General features: G+C 51.5%; 1 protein-coding gene across 9 annotated transcripts in view; it reads right to left on the bottom strand.

Moving 5' to 3' along the window:
* Positions 1 to 20,246: 20,246 nt before the first annotated feature.
* The window catches only part of TLN2 (talin 2), a 426,878-nt gene continuing 419,561 nt past the window's right edge, over positions 20,247 to 27,563 (bottom strand). For all 9 annotated transcript variants that reach the window (XM_025472602.3, XM_049104468.1, XM_049104470.1 and 6 more), the window contains 2 exons: positions 25,767 to 25,892; positions 20,247 to 24,292 (listed from right to left, as the gene is read on the bottom strand). In XM_025472602.3, coding sequence (XP_025328387.1) covers positions 24,164 to 24,292; positions 25,767 to 25,892 — 255 coding nt within the window. In that variant the 3' untranslated portion in view covers positions 20,247 to 24,163. The remainder of the gene's footprint in view (positions 24,293 to 25,766; positions 25,893 to 27,563) is intronic.

Raw genomic sequence — 27,563 nt, 5'->3', positions numbered from 1 at the left:
AAAAAAGAAAATGGTGTGTGATTATACGGATAATATATACTATTATTAGTTTTTTAAAAAGGTATAATTTGGTTTGACATTTCTTTTTTTTCTAGAAACCTGTATTAAATTGAAGACGTATCTTATAATTGATGGCATCTTATAATATATTAAATATGGTAATACTAAGCCATCCCTCCATCCCTCGCTGGTGCCACACATGCTCATATTTTTCTGGGACATTGGCTGACAAGGCTGAATCAAAATTAGCAGTGGCAGGCAAAACATATGTCCAATGAACACATCCAAACTCATTAACAATTAGGAAAACACAAATGGAAATTATGACAAGATACCATTGTATAGCCATTCATTTGGGCAAAAAAATGTAAAAGTTGGACAATAACAAGTGTTGAAATGTGGATTCACAAGATCTCATATACATTCCTTATGCTTTGGAAACAATTTAGTATTTTCTCATCAGGTTGAACGTGTACATAAGCCATGATCCAGCGATTCCATTCCTAGTGCAAGAGTGTCTTGCAAATGTGCATCAAGAATCACACCCAAAGAAGTGGCTAGTTTAGCTTGCAACTCAATCACATGAATGCCTTTCGCCTACATCATTGTACTTCACTTTGCAAAAGGGCTTCATGTGTGCTTCCTATTTTGTCACACAGAATACTAGAGGCATATCAGAGATTAAGGTTTAATAGAATTCATAATTTTTACTGTTTCATCAAGATACAATCTTAAGTGAAACTGCCATATTTTTTTCTGAAAATGTATGATAATGAAGAACACAGTGACTACTCCAGTTGAGTGTCTTTGCCTCGATGTGCACTAAGTCATTTGCAGTTTTACCCACCTTTGTTTTTGCACCATCGGTGCAAATGTCAATAAAGTGGAAAAGGCAAATAATGCCTTAGAATTATTATGAAAATACTTTTGACCTTGCAGATTTCCTGAAAGGGTCTGGGGCAGGTACAGGGGCAGACCACCCCTGAGAACACTGCTAGAAGGTGTTCTTCTAGATGAATGTACGGCAATTTATTTATTCTAATGTTGGTGAACTTTGAGGTAGTTGCAGTTTGAGGCTATTACACACAGCGTGTAGCAAGTTTTTTAAATAAGTTTTTCTCTCTGCTACATTAACTAATGTACTTAGCCCAGAGCCTGACATACAGTAGACATTGAATAAACTATGATAAGTATTTTACAGAGATGTCCTCCTTCCTTTTTGTTTAGGATTCCCCTACCTTACACCATGTAAGTCAGAGTGGGCTCTCGATGCCTACCGATGATCGTGACATTTTTTGCAAAAGGCCATAGAAAGAAATGAATTAGTTCATTAGAAAAGGTAGGAAGAAACCTGAAAACTAACCTCTCCTTCCCTTCTTCCTGGTCCCCCAGGACATTGAGGAACTTGCATAGCTAAGGACCTGGGATAAAACACCAGAAAGACCTGCTGCCCATTCCCCACAGGAAGCAGCTCTGTGCCTGAGAAAAGGACACTAGGAGAGTGGCTGATGGCTGTCCCTAGAGAACTCTGAGCCTCCCGTCCCCAGACTCCAGGAGCCAGAGGGTCCTGCTCTCTGTCCCCTGGCAGTTGGGATGCAGAGAAGGGATTCGTGTCTCTACCATTTGGGATTTAGACCTTTGAAGGAAAGATGCCAAGGCGCAGGGACAATTGGGAGATCCTTCCTGGGCAGGAGTGGTTCTGTGACACGCCCTTCATCTGGGGGCTGCTGCCCTGCCTCTCCTGGTTCCTGTCTTTTTCCCAAGCCTGGTCTCTCCAGGTGTCCTGCTGATTCTGTGGGCACCCCAGTGGTCTCCCTACAGATTTCTTCATTGCTCCAGGTGGCCCATGAGTTTCTGTTACTTGTACCCCATGACCCCGCTTCACTCCCACGCCTTCAGCAGAAGCCTGTTCTAATGATCCTCTCTCGGGAGCACGTAGAGGCTAGGCATCCCACCCAGGGGCCATCTCGGGGGCCACCAGTATGTTGGGGTCAGCTTTCACTCCTACGTTCAGCCCCACCTCCCCCCTAGCTGCTCTGGGCCTGGCCGGGCCCACGGACAGCCTCCTCACCGGGCCGTGCCCCACAGCGCACGGCGCATCTGCTGAGCCTCCTTTGATCCCACAGGCCTTAGTCGCGACACCTCCACTCTCTCGGACTTGTGTTCACCCCCAACAGCATGCAAACCATGTTTTCCTTGCTGCTGCTTTTTTAAATCCATTCTCTGTCCTGCCTCCCTCCAACTCTTCTCAGGGCTCTGGGCCACCAGGGACTGACTCATGGGTGGTGATCCAGGAAGCAGTTTACACCCTAGCTGACCCCAACACAAACATGCCCAAGTCTGAAGGACAGATGTGGTCTTCTCTCTCTCTCTATCTATCTATCTTTTTAAAGATTTTATTTATTTATCTATGAGACACAGAGGCAGAGAAGCAGACTCCCTGGGGAGCCCGATGCGGGACTCGATCCCAGGACCCCAGGGTCACACCCTGAGCTGAAGGCAGATGCTCAACCACGGAGCCCCCCAGGTGCCCAGATGTGCTCTTCTCACACGGCCGTGTGGAGCCAAGGGCTGAAGAACACAGTTCTACAAAGAGGAGGGACTTCAGAAGGGCAAGGTTGGCTTTCCTGGAATAAAGTTTAGGGTTTGTTTGGTGGAGCGTCTTTCTTTAGGTTCTCAGAGATTGTCCCCGGCAGGGTAGCTCAGAGGTTGGACTCGTCCACCAGCTTTATGTCCAGCACAAGAGAGTGGCTCCAAGGCCCCTTACTGGGAGCTCAGGACCTAGCCAGCTTCTGGGTGGAATGTAACATTTTTTCCTAGAGGCAAAAAGCCCATGTGAGTGCATCTCCATGCCTCAGTCTACCCCAGAATCCTGTAACTGCTGGAGGAAGCTGGCAAGCCCAGTGGGAGCGACAACGAGATTATTTTGAGGTTTCTCTGCTGCTCCACGACCCTCCCCTATCAGTTCCTTTCTGACAACTCACTCTCAACACAGGGTCCAGAGTCCCCGGCCAGGCCACAGGTGAGCTGGCTTCACCTGCATGTGATCCATCCGAGTAAAGCGTCGGGGATGGCAGCGTCCACATCACACTTGGGCCCCCCTCCCGAGGCTTCCCAGGCCTGCCTGCCTTGCCCTGGGCCTCATTCACCTGCGAACACCTGAAGGCCCATTCAGTGCAAAGGTTCAGGATATTCCTGGGCTCGTGTCCCATGGCTGTGTGATTAGAGGGGCCCCCAGAGGTCTTCCAGGCCTGTACCTGGCAGGGCTCCCCGAAGTTCCCCCATCCCTGGTCTGGGCAGAGAGCTGTTTCCCAGAGGTGGCTTTGCCAGGGAAAGCGTTCCCTTTAGGCCCCATGGTGAGGTCAGCTCCTCTCTTGTCATGAAAGGTAGACGCAAGGGCTACCAAGCGGTGGCTAAAAGGTCAGAGGGTCTCCTTCCCACAGGGCACGTTATTAAATAACCTGCTGAGGGGCCATGATCACATCCCAGGAAGGATTTCCAAGGCTAGCCTTGCCCACTGAAGCCCCTGAGATCACGGGGAGGCTCCTCGCTCCCAGAAACCAGAGAGCACAGGGCCCAAGTGGGATTGCAGGGGGTGGCTCTTTAGGAGAGAGAACTCCAGTCACACTGTTCAGCTGCTTGACACTCGGAACTGGTACCTTTCTAACCCCAAAGAATGATTCTCCCAGGACTCAAGGCAGGTGAGCCACCAGAGATCAAACAGAGGTGAGGAGGGGGCCCCCAGCTCCCCCCAGGTATGGGGTCCGATGCCCTGTGCCTCTCCTGCTCCCTACGCTGCCCCCAAACACCACCCTGTGCAGCAGGGAGAACCCAGGGCCTAGAGGGAGAGATCGGGGCCTGGTGCCTCTCTCCCCAGGGCGACCTTGAGCACTCATTCCCCCACCCAAGCCTCAGCCTCCTCTTCTCTGGAGGGGGGCAACTGTGTAACCCGAAACCCACCCGGGAGACAGGTGCGGGGCCAGGTGCGAAGGGTGAAGGGCAGCACACACGCTGCGAGCTGTTGCTAGTGTTGGGGTTGCTGCAGGCTCCACCGGGGTGGCAGGGGTGGGGGCCACGGACCGGCTGGGGCCGGGGATCCCAAACAGTGTGCCCAGGGGCTCAGTGGGTAAGTGGGCAAGCCTGAAGGTGTGGACACCCCCTCCTCTGCAGGGTCTGAATGGGTAGCCAATTCCAGACTGGATGTTCCCCAGCCTCCCCCACTGCACCCCCGGGGGGCTGGGGACCGCGGGGCCAGAGTCCAAGGTCTGGGGGGGGTGGGGCTGCGGGGCTGTGGTGTCGCCTTGAGATGGGCTGGGGTGGGGTGCGGCCTGGCCAAGCGCTGGGCACCCACCGACGCTCCGCGGCCTTGCGGGGGAACAGAGCTCCTGTGCCTTTAACTGTCTGACAGCTCTGAGACTGGGAACAGCAGTAGCTCTGGAATGCTGTTCCAATAGAAAACTCTCTCCGCTCTCCGCTCTCCGCGATTTCAGCGATACTCCCCATGTCAGGGTTTGGAACGAAATCACCTATTATGGTCCTGGAAGAGGCCCCAGATTCTCTGGGCTGATCCTTCACCCGTGCGGTTGCAGCAGAGCTGTCCTCGCCCTGGCTGACTGTGACCCTGACATTCCTGCCCCCCCCCCCCACCATCTGGGACAGGCCTCAGGCCTGGGGAGGGAGTCCCCAGTGATTTACCCTAAGGCCCCATCCGGCCCAGCCCCCCTGGGGTGCACACCGCCCAGCCCTCCACCACCCGATGGCCAGGCCCGGCCTGGCAGCCCGGTCTCCCCTGGCCCGTTCCTTCTATGACCTCCACCCCGGACCACAGACGGTCAGAGGTTGGTGCCCCTGTGGCATGCACGAGGGGTGGGGTTCAGCCTGGACACCCCAGTGGCAACTCATGGCCAGTCAGCTCCCTGACGGGGGGGCCTGGATTTCCCACCGCGTGGTCCCTCGTGGGTGCCCGAGGACTGTCCAGCTGCTCCCCTCCCGGGCCTGGCCCTGCCACTGGTCAAGTCTGATTCACACGCAGGCTCTGGAGCCAGAGCGGGGCTGAAGCCTGGTACCACTGCTGTTTGGTGGCCCTCGCCAGCCAGGGCAGGCTCCTAGACCTTTCCAGTGCTCAGTTTTCTCACGTGGAAAATGAGAATAGTAATCTCCACATTTCCGGGTAAGAGATTTCAATGAGCTCCTCTAAATGGCCTAGCCCAGGAGCTCCCAAAGTGTGACCCAGGCGCCCTAGAGAGTTCCCCAGGCCCTTGGAGGGCTGTGAGGTCACAGCTATCTTCTTGAAAATTCTAAGATATCGGGGTGCCCTGCTGGTTCAATCGGTGGAACATGTGACTCTTGATCTCAGGGTAGTGAGTTTGAGTCCCACATTGGGCATAGAGTTTACTTTAAAAAGGGGGGGAGGGATCCCTGGGTGGCTCAGCAGTTTGGCACCTGCTTTTGGCCCAGGGTGTGATCCTGGAGTCCCGGGATCGAGTCCTGCGTTGGGTTCCCGGCATGGAGCCTGCTTCTTCCTCCTGTGTCTCTGCCTCTCTCTCTCTCTATGTCTATCATAAATAATAAATAATCTTTTTTTTTAAAAAAAGGAAATTCTAAGATGTTATTTGCCTTTTTAACTCTCACAAGGGCACAGTAGAGTTTTCCAAAGGCTGCTGGCTCTGATTGCTAGTAGAATGTGTGCTGAGTAGTCTTGCTTTTAAATTTTCCTCAGTTTTGATTTATAAAGTGGTAAATGTCAATGGAACCCACCCACACAGAAAGTTCTAGGGGATCATCAATAATTTTTAAGAGAGTAAAGGGGTCCGAAGACCACATAGTCTGAGAACTGCTGGCCAAGCATGACACCAGGTCATAGGAGGTTTTCTATTTATTGCCTTTGGGTTATCCATCACCCCTTGGGTCCCCAGCTGGCAGGTTCCATCTTTTGCACCATCAAGGATGCATTTTTTTTTAGTCATCTCTTCCCAGCCTCAACATGAGCCTTCACATCTTGAAAGCTTCTAAGTACTCAGCCTGATGCCTTGGTAATGTTATTTCTCTCTCGTCACCCACAGCTGCACATATCAATGCCCACCAGGCCAGCCCATTTTTCTGTCATTCACAAGTGGATGGCCTGGGTCTCATGTGCTCACTGAGGGCAGAGGCATTAACCTGGCTGTGGTTAATTTGTGTGGCTTTAAATGTTCTCTCTTTTATAAGCTGAACTTCATAGATTTCATTTGCTCTTTTGTCGTCTCTTCTGATGTTCTGAGCTGATAACTTCCTGGAAGGCACCTAAAAGGGACTTAAACCCTGGCTAACCCCATTCCAGTGGTTGGCACCGTGAGGGCATCACTGGTGTCTCATGCCTAGCCAACTGACACAGGCCCTGCAGGGCTCGGGGCTTCTGGTGTCTTCCAGGACGGCATGAGGCAGGTTCTTCCCTTGGAGAGTGAAGTTAAGTGGCGCCATCTTTCTACATTAGTTTGGTGATGTTCTGGAGCCTTTGTAGGTTGGCAATCCGGGTAGCTGCTCCAGTACTTCATTTGGTTCTGTTTGGAATTAAAGCTATGATTTCTATTAGGCTTTTCTGAAATGCTGATGAGGGCTTGTGGACATCCCTTCTCCTCCACTACTCCACAGCTGGGAACACCTCCTTACCCGCGCCCTCATACTCCTGACTTTCTTTTACGAAAGTAGAGGCCTCAGGAGGGGGCCAGAGGTAGACCACATCGAGATACTCCTGAGGAATTTTCTAAAGGCCTTTCTGGTCCCATCACCCAGAGCAGGACATGATAGAAATTAGAAAAAAAAAAAAAAAAGGATCCTATAGAAAAATTTGAGGGGCCCTGCAACCATGTTGGATCCAATGGAGTAGAATCCAGGTGTAGGGGAGGTGCTGGAGAGAAGGTACAAGCAAGTAAGCAGAGACCAAAAAAGTACTGAAGGTGCTTGTGTTCGCTTTCTAGGGCTGCTGTGACAAAAATGCCACAGATTGGGTGACTTAACAAAGAAATGTATTTGCTCACAGTTCCGGAGGCCAGAGGTCCGGAGACCAAAGTGGGGTTGGTTGCTTCTGAGGGCTGAGAGGGAAGGATTTGTGCCAGGCCTCTCTCCTTGGCTTGGAGAAGATGCTTCCTCACATGGTCTTCCCTCTCTGTGTCTCTCTGCGTCCGCAGTTCCCCTTGTAATATTACGACTCAAATGATTTTACTTCAGCTTGATGGCCACTGCTAAGTACCCATCCAAATAAGGTCATATTCTGAGGTGTGGGGGTTAGAACTCTAACATATAAATGTTGAGGGGAGGGCACAACGCAACCCGTAACAGCGCTTACGATAAAGAAAAAATGCATCTCCGTCATGATCTCACTATGCAAGCACTAGGCATACGCACAAACACAGCCCAGCACGTGCAGAAAAGGGTGGTTGGCCAACCGTTCATCTCTGGGGAGCAGAATGTAAACTGATTTTTTTTTTATTATGCTTTCTTGTAGTTTTAAATATTTTACCCTGAGTATATATTAGTCGCATAAGCCTGTAAATATTCTGAGAAATAAAATATTTGCCAGCAGAAAGAGTAAGGGTTACAGACTCAGACTGCGTGGGCTCCAATCCTGACTCTGCCACTTTGTAGCTCTGTGCCTTTGGGGGACGCCCCAAACCTCTCCGGGCCTCAGCCTCCTCATGTGGAAATTGGGAATGGTAAGGTTTATCTCACAGGCTTATGTGAGGATTGTGTGAGTTAATATACGTAAAATGCTTCCTATAGACATAAGAAAACATTAGCTGCTGTTCACGTGTTGGGATGATATTCTCAGCTCCCGAATGTACTGCTCTAGACAGACAGGTGTACATCATATGATAGCGTGATGGTGGTTCGCCCATAGCAAGGCCTTCCTAAGGGCCAGGTACTGTTCTAGGCCTTTAAAGACATTTTTTAAAAAAGATTTTATTTATTTATTCATGAGAGACACACAGAGAGAGGCAGAGGCACAGGCAGAGGGAGAAGCAGGCTCCCTGCAGGGAGCCCGATGCGGGACTCGATCCTGGGACCCTGGGATCACACCCTGAGCCAAAGGCAGATGCTCAACTGCTGAAGCCACCCAGGCACCCTGTTCTAGGCCTTTTATGTGGACTTGTGCGCTTAAATCTCACCAACACCCCCTGACATAGGTACTAGTTTGATTCTTCTCTTGCAAGTGGGGAAACAGAGGCATAAAGGCTATTAAGGGGCAGGGAAGGATTTGAAGAGGCAGCCTGGTTCCTAGCCATTTTGCTACTACCCCCGAATACATGCAGAAGCGGCTGTGGTAGGGGTGGGGTGCTCAGAGTTTGCCAGGGGCATCACCAGTCACGCACCCCTCTGGAGGAAGGAAAGATAGCGTGCTTAGAAAGCACTTTGGGTTGGGGTACCCCGGCAGCCCTTGCCTCAGCAGACGGTGTCTCTCGGCAGAGCCCAGAGTATAGATCTGTAGCTTGGAGTTAGTTGGCTTCAAATGAAGTCTTCCACCTTGATTTTCCTCCTGCGATGACACTGATGTCTGAGTGTCCAGTCTCGTGTCTACCTTCAATTTCATTTTCAGAAGGAGCCCTTGACTCAAGAGAATGACACTCAGTGGGGATTAAAGGCCAACGCCAGTCATAGAGAGGAAGGGACAGAGCCAGGACCAGACTGCAAGTCAGGACTCCTGACTCCTGGCCCACAGCTACTCTTTCTTAGGGTCCTACACCGCCGCTCTCCTGCCACCTCCCACCCCCACCCCCGCCAAGGGACATGCCCTCTGGCCAGGCAAGTGTGGGCCCGGAGAGTTTCCCTGGGAAGGAAGAGCCAGGGAACCTCTCCCCCGGCCTACCCATCTGCTTTCGTGTGCTCAGAGGGCAGGGACCCCAGCTGGGCACCTGCTCCGCAGAGAATACAATGCCTGGCACACATTTCCCCCGGTGGACAGGGCTGCTGGGACCTGCAGATTGCCTGGATTTTAAGCCTTCCTCCAGCACCAGACCCTTTTGCAAGTGGAATTACCCATGGAGTTTCGGTACAAACAGCAGGTACAAGCAGCTCTTTCAAAGGAGGTCTTCACACCCGCCTGCCTGGGGAGACTCCTGAAAACCTCGGGCTCCAAGAAAATTCAGTGTGAGAACTGCCAATCTAGTCCAAATCCCCCACCTTGTAGCTGGGGAGGCCAAGACCCCGAGAGGACTTTGCGAGGGTGTCGGCCGAGGTCGGGAAGACGGGTCCCTGCTCTGGCCAGTGGGTTTGCTCTTTCAGGAAGGGTTTGTTAGAGGACTGTGGCAACCTTCCTGGAAAGTCTTCCATGATTTCCCTGTCCTGAGCAAACTTCCTTCCTCTTGAGAGGCTTGCTGATTCCTGGATTGATTCCAAGCCCTTGGCATGCAGCCCATCACCACAGTCATTGTCCTCCGCGTCCCCATGGCCTGCTCATCAGGCCCTCTGGTACCCCACCAGGACTACATTTAACAGCAAGCCTGGAACGGGGCTATGACACTGGTAATCACGGGGCAGCAGAGCTACAGGCTGCCTTCGAAGCCCCCTTGCTGGCCAGTTTGGTCCCCTTTGCAACCACCTACCCTGCACTAAGCACTGCACTGGCTCCAGGGAAACAGACGAAGACCGTATTGACGACAGTCGCAGCGGCAAGGCTCTGCGGGAAGCACGTCGATCCTCGGGACTGCCTTGGTGGCGAGCAAGGGAAACTCAGCTGAGACCTGCCCAGATGTTCAAGTCAGAGGCTGGATCTGAAATTTCATTTAAAAAATGTCCTTCCTTGGGGTAGCCTGGGTGGCTCAGCAGTTTAGCGCCGCCTTCAGTCCAGGGTGTGATCCTGGGGTCCCGGGATCGAGTCCCACGTCGGGCTCCCTGCATGGAGCCTGCTTCTCCCTCCTCCTGTGTCTCTGCCTCTCTCTCTCTCTCTCTCTCTCCCTCTCTCTCTCATCAATAAATAAAATCTTAAAAAAAAATTTAAAAATGTCCTTCCAGATGTGCAGGGCGTGCCTGGTGGGGAGGGCGAAGCGGGGTGGCTTGGGAGGGCATCCATCGGTCAGTACATCATGGTTACGAGGGGGCTCTTACAGGCAAGGACAGCTCTGCCCCTCCTGGTCGCTGGGCAGTGCGGGTAGCAGAGCAAGAGACTCGTCCGGCAGAGACAGTGCCAGGGCTCGGGGCGAAGTCTGGACGCATCTGAACCACACCCGCTCCTTCTTGTGGCTTGGTGAGGACCTGACCGACTCGGGGGAAGCCAGCCACACTGGTGTTCTCTGTGCGCTCAACCCAGCTCTTTCTCTCAAGGCACAAGAGGAGTACAGGGTTAACGTAAACTACTCTCATGTCAACCTAGAATTTGGATTTACGGAAGGCATTTGGGGTGAGGGAATGCAGGGGTGGAGGATGGAGTTCTTCTGTCTTGGTATTTTTTTAATGATGAAAAAAATCTCATGCTTTTTGACTTGGAAAGTGCACTTACCCTGGAGTCAGACAAAACTGGGCCATTTCTACCACTTTGCTTGCACCTCAGGCTCTTTATCTACAAAATGGGGACAGTACGTTGCAGATTTTTTGAGAGTAGCAAATGAGAAAGCATATGTGATCTGGTCTAAGAGTGGCTGGCCAGCAGTGAAGATTTTCTGTTTTCTTTTTTTAAAGATTTATTTATTTATTCATGAGAGACTCAGACTGAGAGAGAGAGAGGCAGAGACACAGGCAGAGGGAGAAGCAGGCTCCATGCAGGGAGCCCGACGTGGGACTGGATCCCAGGTCTCCAGGATCACACCCTGGGCTGAAGGCAGGCACCCAACCGCTGAGCCACCCAGGCGTCCCGATTTTCTGCTTTCATTCTATGTACTAAAGAGTCCTTTTTCACACAGAACAAACTCCCCATCTGTGGGAACTCAGGAACTGTCACTAAAGAAACAGTAGCTGAAGTTACTGACATAATTAAGAAAACCAAATACGTCAAAATTCAAATTTGCAAACCACATTATTCTCTTTGCAGAGGAATTCTCCTGTTTACAAAAAAATCCAAACCAACCAAAAAACCTACCACACACACAGAAATTCCCTTTAAATGATGTTAAATCATATAATGATTTTTTAAAAATCCAGTCTTTTCAGGAACAAATTGGGGATATAGCAGAGAATTAGTGACAAGCTGGATGTCTCTAGCTCAGAATTGCCGCAAATCTGAATCTCCGTGGTGGGAGGAGGAATTTATTTCTTAATAAGAGTGAATCATCAGCCTTTGAGAGTAAAAACAAAAAAAATCCCCTTGGAATTTTTAGCCTAAATGTTCCATGGTTCTGGTCACTTTTTTTTTTTACTTTTTAAAGATTGTCTTTATTTATTCATGAGAGACACAGAGAGAGGCAGAGACACAGGCGGAGGCAGAAGTGGGCTCCCCGTGGGGAACCCCATGTGGGCCTCGATCCCAGGACCCCAGGATCGTGACCTGAGTCGAAGGTGGATGTTCAACGGCTGAGCCCCCCGGGCGCCCCACATGGTTCTGATCTTATGGCCACAGGAAAATACCATAAAGGGAGTGTTGGTAGGAGCACAGGAGGGTAACAGCGGGAGAAACCAGCCTCGTCGGAGGCTACGGCACTTCTCTCTCTATTAAAACTGCTGCTGAAGCCTGTGGCCTGGGCCAGCGGGACCTCCAGGGCCTCGGGCTCCGGCTCCGTGAAAGGGGCAGGCGCTAGGGCACACGGCAGACGACGGGCCCGCATCAGGCCTTGCTCCGAAATGCCAGGTTCCTTTCCTGTGACAGTCACAGCAGACCGGCCACCATGCAGGTTCCCTTTCCTGGGCTCCCGGAGAAACCCTTGTTACTGGTTTTTTTTTTTTTTTAATTTTTATTTATTTATGATAGTCACACAGAGAGAGAGAGAGAGGCAGAGACACAGGCAGAGGGAGAAGCAGGCTCCATGCACTGGGAGCCCGACGTGGGATTCGATCCTGGGTCTCCAGGATCGCGCCCTGGGCCAAAGGCAGGCGCTAAACCGCTGCGCCACCCAGGGTTCCCTTGTTACTGGTTTTGATGTGGAGCAGTCTTCCGAGCTGGGGCCTCGGGCACGAGTTCACCCTTAGCGGACTGGGGAGTTGGTTTTGCGTTGAAGGGCGCCAGGACACGGGCAGGTTCTCAGACCCCCAGGACTGGGATGCTGCTCTGGGGGCTGCTCAGCCTTGGCTGCAGGTCAGACCCACAGACAAGGCCTTCAACAAATATGGGTCCTTGGGACCCATGTGGACACACTGAATACAAGTCCTCGGAGTGTTGTCACATGGCCCTGCCCGAAGCCAGGCCACTGTCATGGAAGTTCTGTGGTCATGGAGCGTGGATGGCTCTCCTGGCTCGTGCCCGGGCCCCCCTGGCTACCTTAGGGTTCAAGCAATAGCTGTGCCTTATGCTGCGTGCCTTTCACGTACCAGGGCCTCTTCATTTTGTTTCAGCCTCAAGGACACTCTTTTGTGCTCGTGAAGGGAGTTGAGGAGCAGCAGGTAATTTTGTGAAAGAATTTCATCACCGAGGACACTGAGGCTCAGAGGGGCGAGGCTGCTTGTCCCAACTCGCACAGCTGGAAAATGAAGAGAGTAGGATTCAGGGGCAGTTCTCGCCACTCCAAAGCCACTAACATCTGGGTTGGCAATCCCTGGCCCGTGGGCCAGATTCAGGCCGCTGCTTATTTTAGTACAGCCGGGAAACCAAGAATAGCTTCTACATCTTAAAAAGGTTATAAAAAAGGGAGAAAAAAAAAAAGGTTGTGAAAAACAAAAATAAAAATGAAAACAAAGAATATACAACAACAGAGGCTGTTGTGGCCTGCCAAGCCTACAATATCTACCATCTGGGGGGAGAGTTTGCCAAGCCCTGGTTAAGACTGTGACATATGTCTGCTTCTGAGCTCACTCTGGAACGGTCGGTGAAGTGATTCAGGATCATTGGGTCTCTCTCCAAAGCCTCATTGTCAAAAGCGCCCTTGCAGCAGCTCTGACTCCTTAACGTGACTCAGGTCTCCAGAGCCTTCCGCAATACTGGTTTTGCTGGCTCAGTCTGCAGGTGCCACACGCTCATTGGGTGCACCTGTGTTTGCCGGCGCATCACGGAGGGCTAGGCCCTTGGCAATGTATCCTGCCACATTAGAGGTTCTCCATCAGGGACCTCCAGTGGTGGCCAGTGGCTCCCTTTAAATCAGAGGCCGGAACAATAACTGACCCAGTCATGCTATAGTCACTCTTATGTGATCCTCCCCAAAATTCTGTGAGGTTGAAGAGAGAGTATCGTTATCCTAATTTAAAAAAAAAAAATCTTTACAGATGATGATGAAACTATGGCTCAGGGTATAGAGGTTTGCACAGGCACGCAGAATGGTGGGGCACCCCTTGAACCCAGGGGTCTCCTAATCCTAAATACCGTGCTTTACAACATCATGTTACAACAGCTCTGGGTGGTCATCATCTCACTGCCCTGTGTTTAGACGAAGTATCCAAAACTTGGAGTTGGGCAAAAGAATGACTGGGGGATAATCTAACAGAGCCATTTGGAGCTTATCTCCTTCTCTGGTGATATATTCCTTTATTTTGACCTATTTACTAGCATTTGGGCCATTTTATTATGTGAGATTGTAGGAGACCAATAGTCATGCACGTGATTCTTGTCTTAGGTGCCATGATTTTGTCTGGCGCAATAGATTATAACTCAGAGGCCAGCTTTTGATTGCCTTTCAGGTAATCAATCTCGTAGGCAGTTTGGCAATCTTATTCCAGCATTCTTTCAGGGATGCTTCGTGGTTTTCTATAACTTTTGAATGAATTTTGCCATTCTACTGATCCCTTCATTAATAAGTGAAATAAATCTTTGACTCACATTGGCCACATGTTTATAGGAGTCACGTTTTTGACTTTGTTGCAAATCATATTAGGACACTCTCATCACGGTTACAAATGGGACTTCCAAGATCAAACCCACAGCTGCAGAAATCTCCCTGGGAGTCTGAAGAATTTTGAGTGTGTCTAGTGGGAGGTAGTCCATGGTGGTGGAAAAACTGGAAAAGCTTTGAACGACACATCGAGATTTGGCTCTTGGCTCTACCATGGAAAGCCTGTGGACAAATTGTATGATTCTCTCACTCTCATTTTTGTTACCCATAAAATATATCCATATTTTTTATCCATATATATATACATATATTTTAATGAAAAAGGAGTCATGAATAACAATAGAGCACAGTGTTTGACGATACATTTCTGAGCCAGGCAACCTGGGTTCACTTGGATGTGCTCTTCTTTAGCTGTGTGAGCTTGGAGAAAGGGAAACTGAGGCACAAAAAAAGACAAATACTATCTATAAAATGGGGTATCTATCTTGTAGGTTTGTAGTGAGGACTAAATGAGGCAACACAAAGTTCTTACAACTGTGACCGGCACATTGTAAGTACTTGGTGAGTGTTAGGTCTGACGAAGGAAAGGATTATGCTTATAAAGTACCTAGAAGAGCTCTTCGTATATAATTAATACTCAAAAATGTTGCTAGCTGTCAAACATCAGGGACGTCCGCTATCCAGACCCAGTTGGAGTCGTGGCGGAAGGTGGCCTGCCCGTTCACTGATGAAAATAAAGACATTCCATGAAGTCAAGAAATGTGCCCAAGGTTGCCCAGCCAGAACTCGAACCTGGTCTCATGACTCCCAGCCCAGCTTTGGTCCCCTGTACAAAGCTAAGGAGCCAGACACTGAAGGTGAAGGACACTGCTCTGTGTCCTGCAATGGCTCAGCCTCCTGCCTGCGCCGTCCTCCCCTGTAGCTGCTGGTTATTCTCCTCCCGAGGGAAAGGTCTTCCCCTGCTGCCACCCCTACTTCTGTTTTACTTTGTCTTCTATGGGGGCGCCTGGGGGGTGGGGGAGGGTGGGGGAGAGTAGGGGGTGGAGGGAGGCAGGTTAAGGATGCAGTCCTAGAAGCAGACAGAGAGGGAGGACTGTCCTGCTGCTTCCCCCTACCTCCAGCTCCCTGGGTCCTCCATGCTAATGCTTCCAGACAAAATAGTGAAGGATTTCCTTGCCAAGTGATGAACAGAAAAAACAAACCTACACCAAACTGCATACCCTGCATACCAGACATTCCTCAGATGGTTTGCTTTGTAGGTGATTGGCCAGACTCCGGAGCTTACCAAGGGCAGATGTCTATCTGAGAGCACAGGGATGGAGACTGGGGGTGTAGGAAGTGCAAGAGAGGGACCTGGGGGCAGGGGTGGGGTGGGGGGAGGCCTGTGTTCCAGTTGCTTCTCTCAGAGTCTGGAGACAGGACTCGGACCTCTGCAACAAATTTGTCTGTTACCATTTCCACCCCCATCCAGCAAGCCAGAAACCCAAATCCAGGCATTGCGGACATCATACTCTGGAGGGGGGGTAAGAGTCATCCAAAAACTTACCGAAGACCTACTATGAGCCTGGCACCCTGTTAGGCCCACAAGGCTCAAGGAAGCACTTGAATTAATTCCTGAAAGGGGGTTTCTTTCATGTAGATGTGAGGGAAAGGGGAAGCAAGATTTTGCCGAGCGCCTAATGTGTGGCCAGATGCTTATGGGCCTTTTTGGATACGACTGCGGCCTGGGACCAGTGACAGTGCATTGGCAACAAAGTCCAACTCTGCTGGTTTAGACGCGGCAGGATTGCACTGGGTAGGGACTGGGAATTCTGGAAGAATTAGGGTTAGACAAGCCGACCCACAGTGTCACCAAAGACGCGGATTCTTCTGGCTCTGTCCATGCTTGGGATGGGCTCCATCCTGAGGCTGGCTCTGCTGTGGTCAGAAGCAGCTTCTTTCTTCACAACTGATGTGGCAGGGGGAGGCTGACGCCTTCAGCAGACATTTCCTCCCAGCTTCTTGGCCAGACCAGGTTCTACGCCAATTGCCAATCAGGGGAATGGTGTCCTTAGACCAGCTGGGCCCAACCTTGACTAGGTTCCTACACCCAGCAGTTCCTACACCCCCTCAACTGCCCCCAGATGCTGCTGCAGCTCCATAGAGGAATGGGGTGTGCAGTGTAATGTCCACTGTCCATCTCCACGGGTTTGGAGGGGAAAGGACTTGCTCACAACCAGGTCTATCTGAAGTCCAGAGTGGATGCTCTTTTCACTTCACCGTGCTGCCTTCTGAGGCAAGACAAGGGAAGGAAAGGTTGGGAGTTGGATTTCAGGTGCCCCTTTGAGGTGATGGAGCTGCCGGAGGAAACTCTGGTTTATTTAAGGACCTGCCTCTCATGTCCCCCAGCCTTTCCCTTTTCTTCCAGATGGCCTCTGCATTCCACTGGGATTTGGGCCCCGGGCCTCATTTTGTAGGGATCAGCTCACAGCATCTGAGGTCCTTTCAGTGTTTCATTAACAACCCCCTTCTGGCCGGAGCACATCTTCTGGATTTTGCTGAACAATGGCGAGTGTTACCAGGAGGTTTCAGGATATTTGGGATCAAGTTGTTTCCGTGTTGCTCAGTGAGGAAGGGAATCCTAGGAAAGCGATTTGCAGAGACGCTGAGTGAGCACTAGTGTTGCCCTGTGGCATGGCGGGGCCATGGGAAGCGGTGGGGAAGGAGGGGGGCTGCTGGGGGCTGTAGGAACTGTTTGGGAACAAATCCCCCTCTTTTTTTTTTTTTTTTTTTGATCCTATTTGAGTTCAAATCAGCCAGAGTCCAAAAGAGCTGATCCCCAGGTCATAAACGCTGGTGCCAACTACATGGTCTCAAGTTTACGCCCGGCGCATCAGTCTTTATGACATATCTCATATGTCCACAGCTGGGGCAGATCCATGTGACAAGATGTGATCCCTGTGACCTAGATGAGGCTTCTGCACAAATGTTCCCTGGTAACAGTACCCAGGGTGTGCTATGCGAGCGATGGGGGTTAGGGAGGTGGTCATCCCAATGGGACTTCAGAGCAGGGCTCCCCCAGCCTCCCTGCTTGGAACCCATGTCCTCACGGTATCGTGGAACACAGAAAGGGCTTCGTTTAGGGCCAGAAAAATTCTGGCAACATCACATATCATAGGGTCCTTCGGAGAGGACCTTACCGGCCCTCAGGACACCTCCTAGACACTGCTTAAGGCACTCTCGGTGCTTAGATGTCTGTGCCTGGGAAAGGCCCCTTTTCCTGCGCAGGGAGAAGGCGGCCCTATTAGTGTCCCATGGAGCCACACTGCCCCCTGCGGCCAAAACCGGCCAGGACGCCTACCAAGCCAGGGCCGAGGGTGTGCAAAGGGCCTGCCTCCCTGGAACCCCTGGAACGGTCAGTGGCCCCGGAGGCCCCGCCTCGACTTACCCCCGGTGTCAGCCGTCCTCGAGGCCCCCTGCCCACCCCTCTCCCTTCCTGCGTGCTTAGGCCGACGGCTTCCCACCCGCCCCCTCGGCCCCAGGGGCCCTGCCCTCTCAGGCCCGCGCCCCCCAGGCCTCCCTAGCCCCGGGGCCTGCACCCCGTCCAGGACACTGCCCACCTCGCGAGGCCGGAGCCCTCCGCCTCTTCCTGCTGCCCCGCACGCCCTGCACTAGTGGGGTGCCCGGAACCCACAGGGGAGCCTGCTGCCCCGGCTGCCCCGAGGCCCGCCGCTCGCCCTCCCCGGAGCACAGAGACCGCCTTGGACGTGCGCTTCTGGGCTAAAGGGGATCAGACCCCAGAGCCCAGAGAGGCCCGCGGGGGAGTCCCTCTCCACACTGGGGGGTTAGACTGCGGGGCTGGGGATTCAGGGAAAAGGACCCCGACCAGGAGTTTGGAGGCACCAGGTGGAAACAAGGCCAAGGCGGGTTCTCGGGAACCTGGCGGTGGAGGAGGCGCCCTGGGGCGCTTGGTCGGTGGCCGGGGCTGCCCCGTCGCACCCGGCGCTCACCCCCCCCTTGCCCCCGCCCTGCAGCCCCTCCGGCAGGTCCAGGCCCTCCCTGCCTCTGCCCGCCTAACGTCTGTCCCCTCTGCCACGCGGGCAGGTTCTCCGTGCAGCTGGTTAAAAACAGGAGCTCTGAGGGGGATCCTCGGGTGGCTCAGCGGTTTGGCGCCTGCCTTTGGCCCAGGGCATGATCCTGGAGTCCCAGGATCGAGTCCCACATCGGGCTCCTGGCATGGAGCCTGCTTCTCCCTCCTCCTGTGTCTCTGCCTCTCTCTCTCTCTCTGGGTCTCTCATGAATAAATAAATAAAATCTTAAAAAAAAAAAACAAAAACAAAAAACAAACCAGGAGCTCTGGATGCAAACTGGAGTTGGCGTCTCCACTCGGCCCCTCTCTAGCTGCACGATCCACCACTGCCACGGCGGCTGGGAGAGCCCGGCTCTGGCTAGCTGTGTGGCCGTGGCCACGCCACCTAACCTCTCTGTGCCTCCGCCTTGTCATCTGCAAGATAAAAGAGTGCTTTATGTGTCATGCTTTACACGGATGTGGTGGGGATTCCACGGGGTAGTAAAGGTCCGGTCCCGGCAGGGGGCAAGTGTCTAACAGGCATCAGCTAGGTAGAGGGGGGACACCGCTCCCGGCGCTGCCTCCCAGGGGCGGTCCCTCCTGCTGCGCCACCTCCCGCTGGAGCAGCTGGCTCCCATCCTCTCCCTGCTCCAAGCTTTTCTGGCACAGAAGGCAGGGCCCGGATTCGCTCCTGAGGTGCCGACTTCCGTGAGCGCACTCCCCACTTTGATCATGCGTTCTCGGGGGTCAGAAACTCTCTTCTCATCTTCCTGCAGAGCGATCCATCTGATGACAATTCTTTTTTAAGATTTTACTTATTTATTCATGAGAGACACAGAGAGAGAGGCAGAGACACAGGCAGAGGGAGAAGCAGGCTCCATGCAGGGAGCCCAACGTTGGACTCGATGCCGGGACCCTGGGATCATGCCTGGGCCAAAGACAGGCGTGCAACCCGTCACCCAGGTGCCCCCATCTGATGACAATTCTAAGGGCTCCAGCCTGACACAGGGCCCCCTGGGCACACTCCGGGCCGCCTTCCTCTCTGTGCCACACGCCCCAAGCCCTGACCACACTGCCTTCCTCCGTTCCCCTAAGCAATCCACGCTTCATAAGCCAGGCCTCTGCACGGGGTGGCCCCTTGGGCTGACATGCTAACTCCCGTGTCTTCTCTGCCCGAAACACTCCTGTACTCCTGGCTGTTAGGAGTTGGGCCAAATCCCCTCTTGACGAGGGCTTGTTCCAGTGTCAGGGCTCTGCCCTCTTTGCTCAGGGCCCTGGCTCAAGTGTTTGCGACCTTCTCCAAAGTCCCCAGTGTCCTGCACAAGGCAGGTGGTGGGTACTCGGTTCTTTGTGGGTCCATCTGATTTAGCTGCACAGAGGACATGAAATCCCAGAGACCGCTTCCAGTCCCTCACCTGCCCCTTCCATGCCTTGCTGTAGCCTGGTTTGCCCCTCTGCAAAATGGCCATGCCACCTTCCCTGTGGCCCTTGAGGAAGCTGCGCGCTCAGCCCCTGCAGGCCCAGGGGGCCCCCACGAATGAACGCTCACTCCCCTCCCTCCTAGACTGCACCTCAGCCTTCCCACCTTCACGTTGGCAGGAAGCAGTCCCACTCCCATTTTTGTCGAGAGAGAAAAAAAAATCACTAATTTGCTTTGAGATCCTACATCACCATTTTAAGAGAAAATAATCCTTAGTTGTGACACACACCGGTGACACTCTCCGTTGCCATGGTGATTCTTTGACATCGCCCTCTTGCAGATGAGAAATGCCTTGCAGTTTTCTGAGCCTGGCTTCCCCAAACCAGGATGCTTGGCCAATCTGCACCCCCTCCCTACAGGAAGGAGAAAGTGTAATCCCTGCAGGTTGCATTTCTGCCTTGGCTGTCAGAGGTGGGGGGTCAGGCCCCGACAGGGCCCGAGAGCAGCATACGAACCCTGTGCTTAGCTGTGCGACCTTCCAGCTAGGTAATGCCCATGGTCAACAAGCCCCAAACTCCTGATGACAATTCCAAGAGCTCCAGCCTGACACAGGGACTGCCGTGCTGTGCTCCTGGCCGCTCTCCTCTCCGTGCCATGGAAGCCTTTCTTCCTACTTATGGCCTATTTCTCTGAATTTTCTCTGGAGTCAGCAAAGCTATAAGGAATACAGCGGTCCTCGCGGCCTCACCTCGGTCATGTGCGCCCGCACACACTTCCTCTGGCACCAGTCAGGTTAAGCTCAAGGTGGGATTTCTTTCCCGTGACAAAAACACATTCTGCTGCCTCCTCCCCCCTCCCTGCCTTCCTCCCACTACCATGAGACTTTCACACAGGTTCATTCCTTTAAAAGTTTATTTCTGGTGAATTAAAAAAAAATAATTTATGCGATCAGATCAATAAAGACATTATGACATGGGGCAGAGCTTAACTTTCCTGTTTGCTTCTACATTTTGTAGCCAGGTGAGAAGGTGGCCGAGGGAAACCCAGCCTCGTGCTCTGTGGACCCAGGAGATGCCAAAGCTGACAGGGTGACTGAGACACTGGTGGCTTACGGGGGTGCTGGAAGGCCACGGCCCAAACTCTTTTACAGAAATGTCTCTTCATCACTTTTTTTTAAATGAGTCAACAGAAGCTCTGTCACATGCCCGTTCCCAATGACCATAAACATACCAAGAAGATGCTCAGAAAGATGGAGCTGTAGTCTCAGGGACTTTTAAATGTCATTACTTGGGGGGCCCTGTGGGTGAAAGACACCTTCCCCCTGAGGCCACCACCCTGAAGAGACCTTGGGGAGTTGGAACTGAGCCCCTGGCACAGCTGTCAGGATCTCTGGGTTTCTGAATGCTACTGCCTCTTAGCTTGAAGGATGTGTTTACCCTCAGCTCCCTGGTACCCCGAAGAGTCTCAGAGGTGGCTACTCCCTTGGTCAGCAGAGGGGACACTTCCTCCAGGAATCTGAGAGCTGAACGTGCTCATAGTCTGTGCCGGGGTCTCAAGGCCAGAACCCCCAGAGGCCCTGCCACAGTCCAGAACCTCAGAGCTGGGGGAGTTGTAGGGCTCACTGTTGAGGAGAACCCCTAGTCTAGTCCCCCAGGAGTGGAGACCACAGCCGGCTCACCACCATTGCCCTGCCCAGGGATCACTTTGGTGGTGGGGTTCACTCTCTTGGGGGGTGGTGAATTTTGGTATTAACACATTGATAAGTTAGGAACGGGCTTTGGTTACTAGAAACTCACGGACCGATGAAACACCCAAGCAGCACACTGGGAGATCCCTGAGGAGCCCAAAGAGTTTGCTGTGATAAAGCATTTGTTGTGGTTCAGGTGGCTCCTCCCTCAAGGCCATGTGGCTCCTCTGCAGGTGGCCTGAGGGCCCCTGACACCCGACTACACAGCTGCCCAGGACTCAGGACACCGCTCACGCCAACCACCATCGCCACACCTGCTGGGACACCGGCAGAATTTGAACAAGGGCTGGTCCTTAACTGAGTGTGGCTTTAAGCATCCTTACCCAAAGCTCTTTAAAGGGCAGCACCAAGCAAAACTGAGGCTCCCACATCACTGAGAGCGGTTCTGAAGTCAGTTCAGGTTCCTTTCTTGACCTTCCAAGAGAGAAGCTTCTAAGCACGAAGATGAGCTGAAGGCTTTGAAGCCCAGTGATAGTTCCCCTCAGGCAGCCCACACCTGCTTTCCCTTCACATGGAGAGAAACGTTACTATGCTCCAGGCCTGGCATCATTTTTACCTTGAAACCATCTCCTCGTTAGACGCTCCTGAGTGAAAGCTCACACCCCAAATGCAACTCCTATCTGCATGATCTCCCTTTGAAGAAGAGCCAGCAGCCCCCTTGATGCCATCTGGGGTCACGTGCCTATTAAATAACACTCAAAGCACAGTTCTCAATCAATTTATGACATGAGAAAAGACCAAGGCAGCCACGAGGCCATTCACATACACGTATGCAGTGTGGACAAGGAAAGGAATAGAGGAAAAACCAGCCTCATGCCCAGTGAGAACTGGGAACCGACTTCCCCCAGCTCCTAGCAGCAGAACACTCGAGACAGGAGCATATGTACATAGGTCCTACAAAAATAAACTTTGTTCCATGCCTGCTCTCTCAAGTCATCAAGGACAGGCCTCTCCTCTGGCCTGTCTTGGTAGGTTTTGCTGTGTCAAGTGCGGTAGAAGTTTTCAACCACTCCGAGGCAGGGAGAGAGAACTCATTGCCCAAACCTGCCCGGCTCCCGGGATGCCAGGATGGGACAGGGGACATGGGCAAGGGGAGAAGCAACCTCATAGTCTGGAAGAGAATATAGTGAGGGTGGGCCACAGGGAAGAGGGGCTCCCCAGGTGCTGCTACATGAGGCCATTAGCACACCTTGACTCTGAGCCTTCAGGTCTGATTAACAGCCTCAGAAGGCACCCTGTGCCCGTCCATCCATGGAGCCCTCAGTTTTTATCCCAGGGCAGGTATGAAGGGTTGTACTAGCTACCCTCGGGGAGAGCCGAGAGTGTGCCGGCATTTCCGAGAGACCAGGGCTCTGTGGCTCCCTCCTCTTCAGAGTTGGTGCCTCCACCCCCCCCACCCCTATCCCCTACATACTCTTCCCACTTGCTTTTTATTTGCACTATATCTTCTCTAACTGCCTGTTTATCTGGAAAAACATCTCTATGTGTAGCACTTACAAGTCTCTCATAAATATGGGGTGCTGTCCTAAGTTTAATGAGATTTTAAAACTACAACATGGGCTAGAGTCTCCCGAAGCAGCACCATGGGGCGAGGCCTAAAAGAAGTGGTGCCTTTTGAGGACCAAAGCATCCACTTTTACCCTGGGTGGAATCCTGAAGCCATTCTGTGGATGAGAAAGGAGATGTGACACCACGTCACTGCAGAGCAGGAGGATGGCTGTCTTCAAAACCCATGTACCTCCATTACCACTGTCTTCCCCTCATGAATTCTTTCCAAATCACTGGCTACCTGGCATTAGGACCTATTCCACCAGTCATTCGTCCTTCATGTACTGTCTTGATTAAAGGCTCAGATTAAAGGTAAATTCAAGGTCTTACCATGCCCTTAAAAATGGGGGAGGGGCTCTGAAAGGAAAAATTAAATCTAGGAAGTGTGGCATCCAGAAGACAGACTCTGGAAACACCACGTGCCTTTACTCATAAGACACAAGAGTCAGCAAAACTATCTTGTTAAAGATTCACATTGATTGTAGGGTGCATCTAGATTTTGAGAGTATCAAGACACAGAAAAAAATGTCCATCTTGGGATGCAGGACAGGTGACAGATTTTGAAACAGATGCCTTGCGATCCTGAAAGCTAACCATTTTGAGAGCAGAGGAGCCAATGTAGGACCAGGAAGGTGGAGACACCAGGGAATTGCTTTATTCTAGCTGAGTCCCCACCTCGAATGCTTAGGAGGGGGATGTTGTGCAAAGGGTCACCTGGAGGATGTGGGTTTGTGTGGGTGAATTTGTATGAACTGAAACAGCTCTGCAGAGTAAGGAGCCCACACATTTTATTACCACCCCTGCTTACCAAGCCCTGGCAGTCCCCCATACTTCTGCCCTTTGGATTATGGAGGAAAAAATAAATGTTCATTTTTTTTGGGCCACAGAATACAAGATGGGTCTAGATTGTACAAGGAGCTTACACACGGAGGCAAGAAAGCGTGCAAATGGGAGTAGGAATTCTCTACCCTCTGGGTGAGCCAGTGCTAGAGACACAGAAGGACCCGAGTTGTCCTCCTGGAGTCCACACTGGTTTATGCTTCTGGCTTCTATTAACCGTGTCCAACTCCAGCTTCCATCTTCTCCTGAGAGGGAGGATAATATCTAGGATGTCAACGATTTTCCCCAAGCCATTATTTTTTTCCTCTTATAATTTCCCAGAAGGCCCAGGAGGGGGGGGCCTAGAGAAAGACCAACAAAAACAAAAGTGTCTGAGAACGACGTAATACTGACTTCTCTTTTTTGGTAACAGTTCACGAAACGTGCGCCCCTCTCTCCTGAGATCCGGTGAGGCATGAGGGGAGGTGGCGAAGGAGCTGTGGGTGGGACACTGTACCGTGTGACATCACGATCATGCAGCCGGTGCCCTACAGGACAGAGACGTGAGTGAGCACGCAGGGCTCTGGGTTGGCCCCAGGGGGAGGCGGGCAGTTTCCAGGTAAGTGCCCAGTGTCTCAGGAACACTGTTCGGCCAGTTCTCGCAGAGCCATCCCCTGGGGCATGCCATCTTGGCTCTGGCCTTAGCCTTCATCCTCCCTCAGCTCAGTGGGTAGGAATTTATACTGCTGCTGGCGGATCTGGGCCAGTTTTTTCCTTGCTTCTTCCAGTTCTCGTTCTTTTTTCAACATTTCCTCCTGGGCAGCAATGATCTAGAAGGAAAGCAACAAGTTGGATGGATCTAAAAACTTTCAGGAAACCACCCTCTCCAACTCCACTGCTTATCTCATGAACGCCCAGTGCCTCTGCGATAGGACATCACAGCCATACACCGGGACTAAGTATCCTAGCTCTGGAGACCAGCATTTGGGCCATACTCTGGGTTTTGAGACCAATGACCCAGTTGACCCAAGAAAATAAGCTGACTTCTGGCCACTGATTTAATAGCAAACATCTACTGCATCCCTACTATGCCCCAGGCGCTGGTGTAAGCGCTCTGCGTGGACTGTTCCATCATCTTTGTGGCAGCACAGTGAAGTTGTTCCTATTGCATGTCCTATTTTTCCAATGAGGACCCTGGAGCTGAGAGAGGTGGGTCTACTTCCCTGAACATCCACTTAGTGGAGCAGGACCTGTCCAAGTGTTCTTGAAGCTAGAGTTGGAGTCCTTAGCCACTTGATAGCTTTCATGTTTTTGTTTCATGCTCCTAAGATATAAGCTGAGGAATATTAGTGAATAGATATCAGGTGAAAAAGATAAGTTTGTGCTCAAGAAAGCCAAATGGATTTCTTTCTTGTGGACCTTTCAGAGCCTTCACTAGGCTAATGATCACTGTGATAGTCGGAGGTGGAGGTACAGAGGGCAGGATCTCTCACACTTATTTGATCAGTGACCCTTGTCATGGAACTTCTTATGGAGCTACTGTATCAAGAAATAGATCCCGGTAAAAATGTATCCAGTAAATTTCCAAACACAGGGAATGGCTCAGGAAGAGCTAAGGAAGGCATGGGGATGAGTAACTTCCTGGCACTGCTAAGAAAACCAATCTTGTATAACGGATTTATAACAACACATATTCCAAACTGCAGCCCTGATCTCCTGAAGTTTGCTCTTCACTACCGTGCACAAGAATGGAATCCTGCATAAGTCAGAAGCCCGTCTCCTGTTAAGTTGTTAAGGGGTTCTGTTAAGTTCTGTTAAGGGGTTACTATTCATTCTCTCTATAGGGCCAAATCCATCATTTTATTTAAATGATAATACTGCTGCCTTCTAATTCACTTCTTCCCTTTTCTATCCCAGAATCCCTGAATACACGATACTGATTTGGGCTAGGTACAGGGCTCCTCAGGAAAGAAAACTATTTCCCAGCATCTTTTGCAGCTGGGTTGGTTGGCCACGTGACGAAGGCCTGACCAATGACCTGTGAGAGGAAGCAAAGGTGGATATTGAGCCATCTTGGACCAACTGGCCAAATCAGTATCTCGGGGATGGTGGGGCAATAAGGCAGATGGGAGCCTGGGGCTCAGAAACAAAGGAACCAACACATCAGCCACAGGCTGCTCACACCCCGGCTGTTTCACCAAGGAGAAATATACTTCCATCCTGTCACAGTCGTTGTTACTTTGTGTGTCTGTTATAACACAATTCCCATGTCCGGAGTAACGCTGTCTGGATTTCTTCACAAACCTGAGCAATGCCCCCTACAAACTTTGTTTTCACTACAACATCGTCATCATCGGCTTTGCCAAATGCTGCCTTCTGGGCTGCACGAACGAGATTATCTGAGGCTCTTTTCACAGCATTTCCTGCTGCCTGGAGAGGGGGGAAAAACATACATTATATCATTAGAAACAGCCAACTTGGATTCAGCAGGAATAGACACGAAAGCACAGTTCATGGAACTCTGAATCGATTTGTCATCCAATTATAACATAGCATTTCTCTTTCATTAGTATCCGGTATCTGTCTGTCCAGCGGTCCATCGACTGTACCAACACTGGCACTACCTAACCTTCGGTCATTCACACAGAAATGAGATAGAGTTCCCGGCTCCCAAGGAACACATACTTCTGAGGGGGAATTATACTTATGTAAACAAATGACTATAGCAATGTGAAATGCCTGTTAACAGAAGCACGGCCAGGGCTTGTCTCTTTGGTCTACAAACTACTCCCCACCCTCAGCCCCATCCAATTTAGACAAACTCACTGGCTCACACAGCACTCTGCCCGTCTGCCTTGGCCTTACCCACACCTCCCCACAATGCTCTGCGCTGCCTTCACTGTGGCCCCTCCCACACTTGTGGTTGTCCTTCTTCCTTCTGGACAGTGAGTAACTAGGATGCAGTGGCTGTGACTTTTGTCCTTTTATCTCTAGCACCTGGTGCAGTGGGTGCCCAGGCCTGGTGCTCGCTGAATGCTTCTTGAGGGAATTAAGGGTAAGAAAGCACAACCACACTATGCATGGGAAGGTGGGGAGTCCCACAGTAACTTGGGCCTCTACAGGTGTATTTTCTGAGTCACAGCTGAACTTGATGCCAAATGCTTAAGGAGGGGAAATTGCTAGAGACGGGTAAAGAAAAGCTTTTCGGAATGCCTGGGTGGCTCAGTGGCTGAGCGCCTGCCTTCGGCTCAGGGCATGATCCTGGAGTCTCAGGATTGAGTCCTGCATCGGGCTCCCTGCATGGAGCCTGCTTCTCCCTCTGCCTGTGTCTCTGCCTCTCTCTCGTGAATAAATAAAACCTTTTTTTTTTTTTTTAAAAAAAAAAAAAAAAAAAAGGAAGAAGAAAAGCTTTTCAATGTCAAGTCGAGATCTTTCATAAGGGCTATTGCCCACACTGACTTAATGCTCAGGAAGCACAGCCTGGGAACCTGTCCTCGGCCCCCTGAGATCTGGTATTTTCTTCTACTGGTGGTCAAGGCTTCATGAAGCCTCCCATATTACTTCCCCAGGCCCCCTCAGAGTCAAGGACTTGTGCATGGGGATTAGCCATCAGAAAGTTGAGTTTTTCTCAAAGTGACTAGTTCATCTGGTGGGTGATCTAAAGTGACTGATGGGAACTATGAGGGCTTGCATGGGAAGGGAATGCCAATTATTATATGACAAGTTCATTCTCAAAATAGCTTTATGAGGTCAGGGGTCACCACTGCACTTTCCTGATGCAGAAATCAGGGCTGAGTAACTTCTTTGAGACCCTGCAGCTCGTACGTTACAGAGCTGGGATTTGAACACAGATTGAGCTAGCCCCAGAGAACCTCTGGGTCATTGCAAGGGACTCAGACACGATACTGCAGCATCTAGTTAAATCAGGAATGATCACAAAGAGAGTGATGCTGTGCTATGACCATGTAAGTCCTTAGAGCTCGTACAAGCACGATCATATCTCTTGACTTTGATAAGAGCTGTGTGGGCATCTCTATCCTTATTCTATAGCCAAGGCAAGTGAAGGCCTGGAAATTTTTGAATGATCTGTGTTAAGATCAC

Source organism: Canis lupus, chromosome 30 (genome assembly GCF_003254725.2).
Source record: "Canis lupus dingo isolate Sandy chromosome 30, ASM325472v2, whole genome shotgun sequence".
In the NCBI taxonomy this organism is placed as follows: domain Eukaryota; kingdom Metazoa; phylum Chordata; class Mammalia; order Carnivora; family Canidae; genus Canis; species Canis lupus.
The sequence above is the reverse complement of the archived record's forward strand: the minus strand, read 5'-3'. Positions and strand labels throughout refer to the sequence as shown.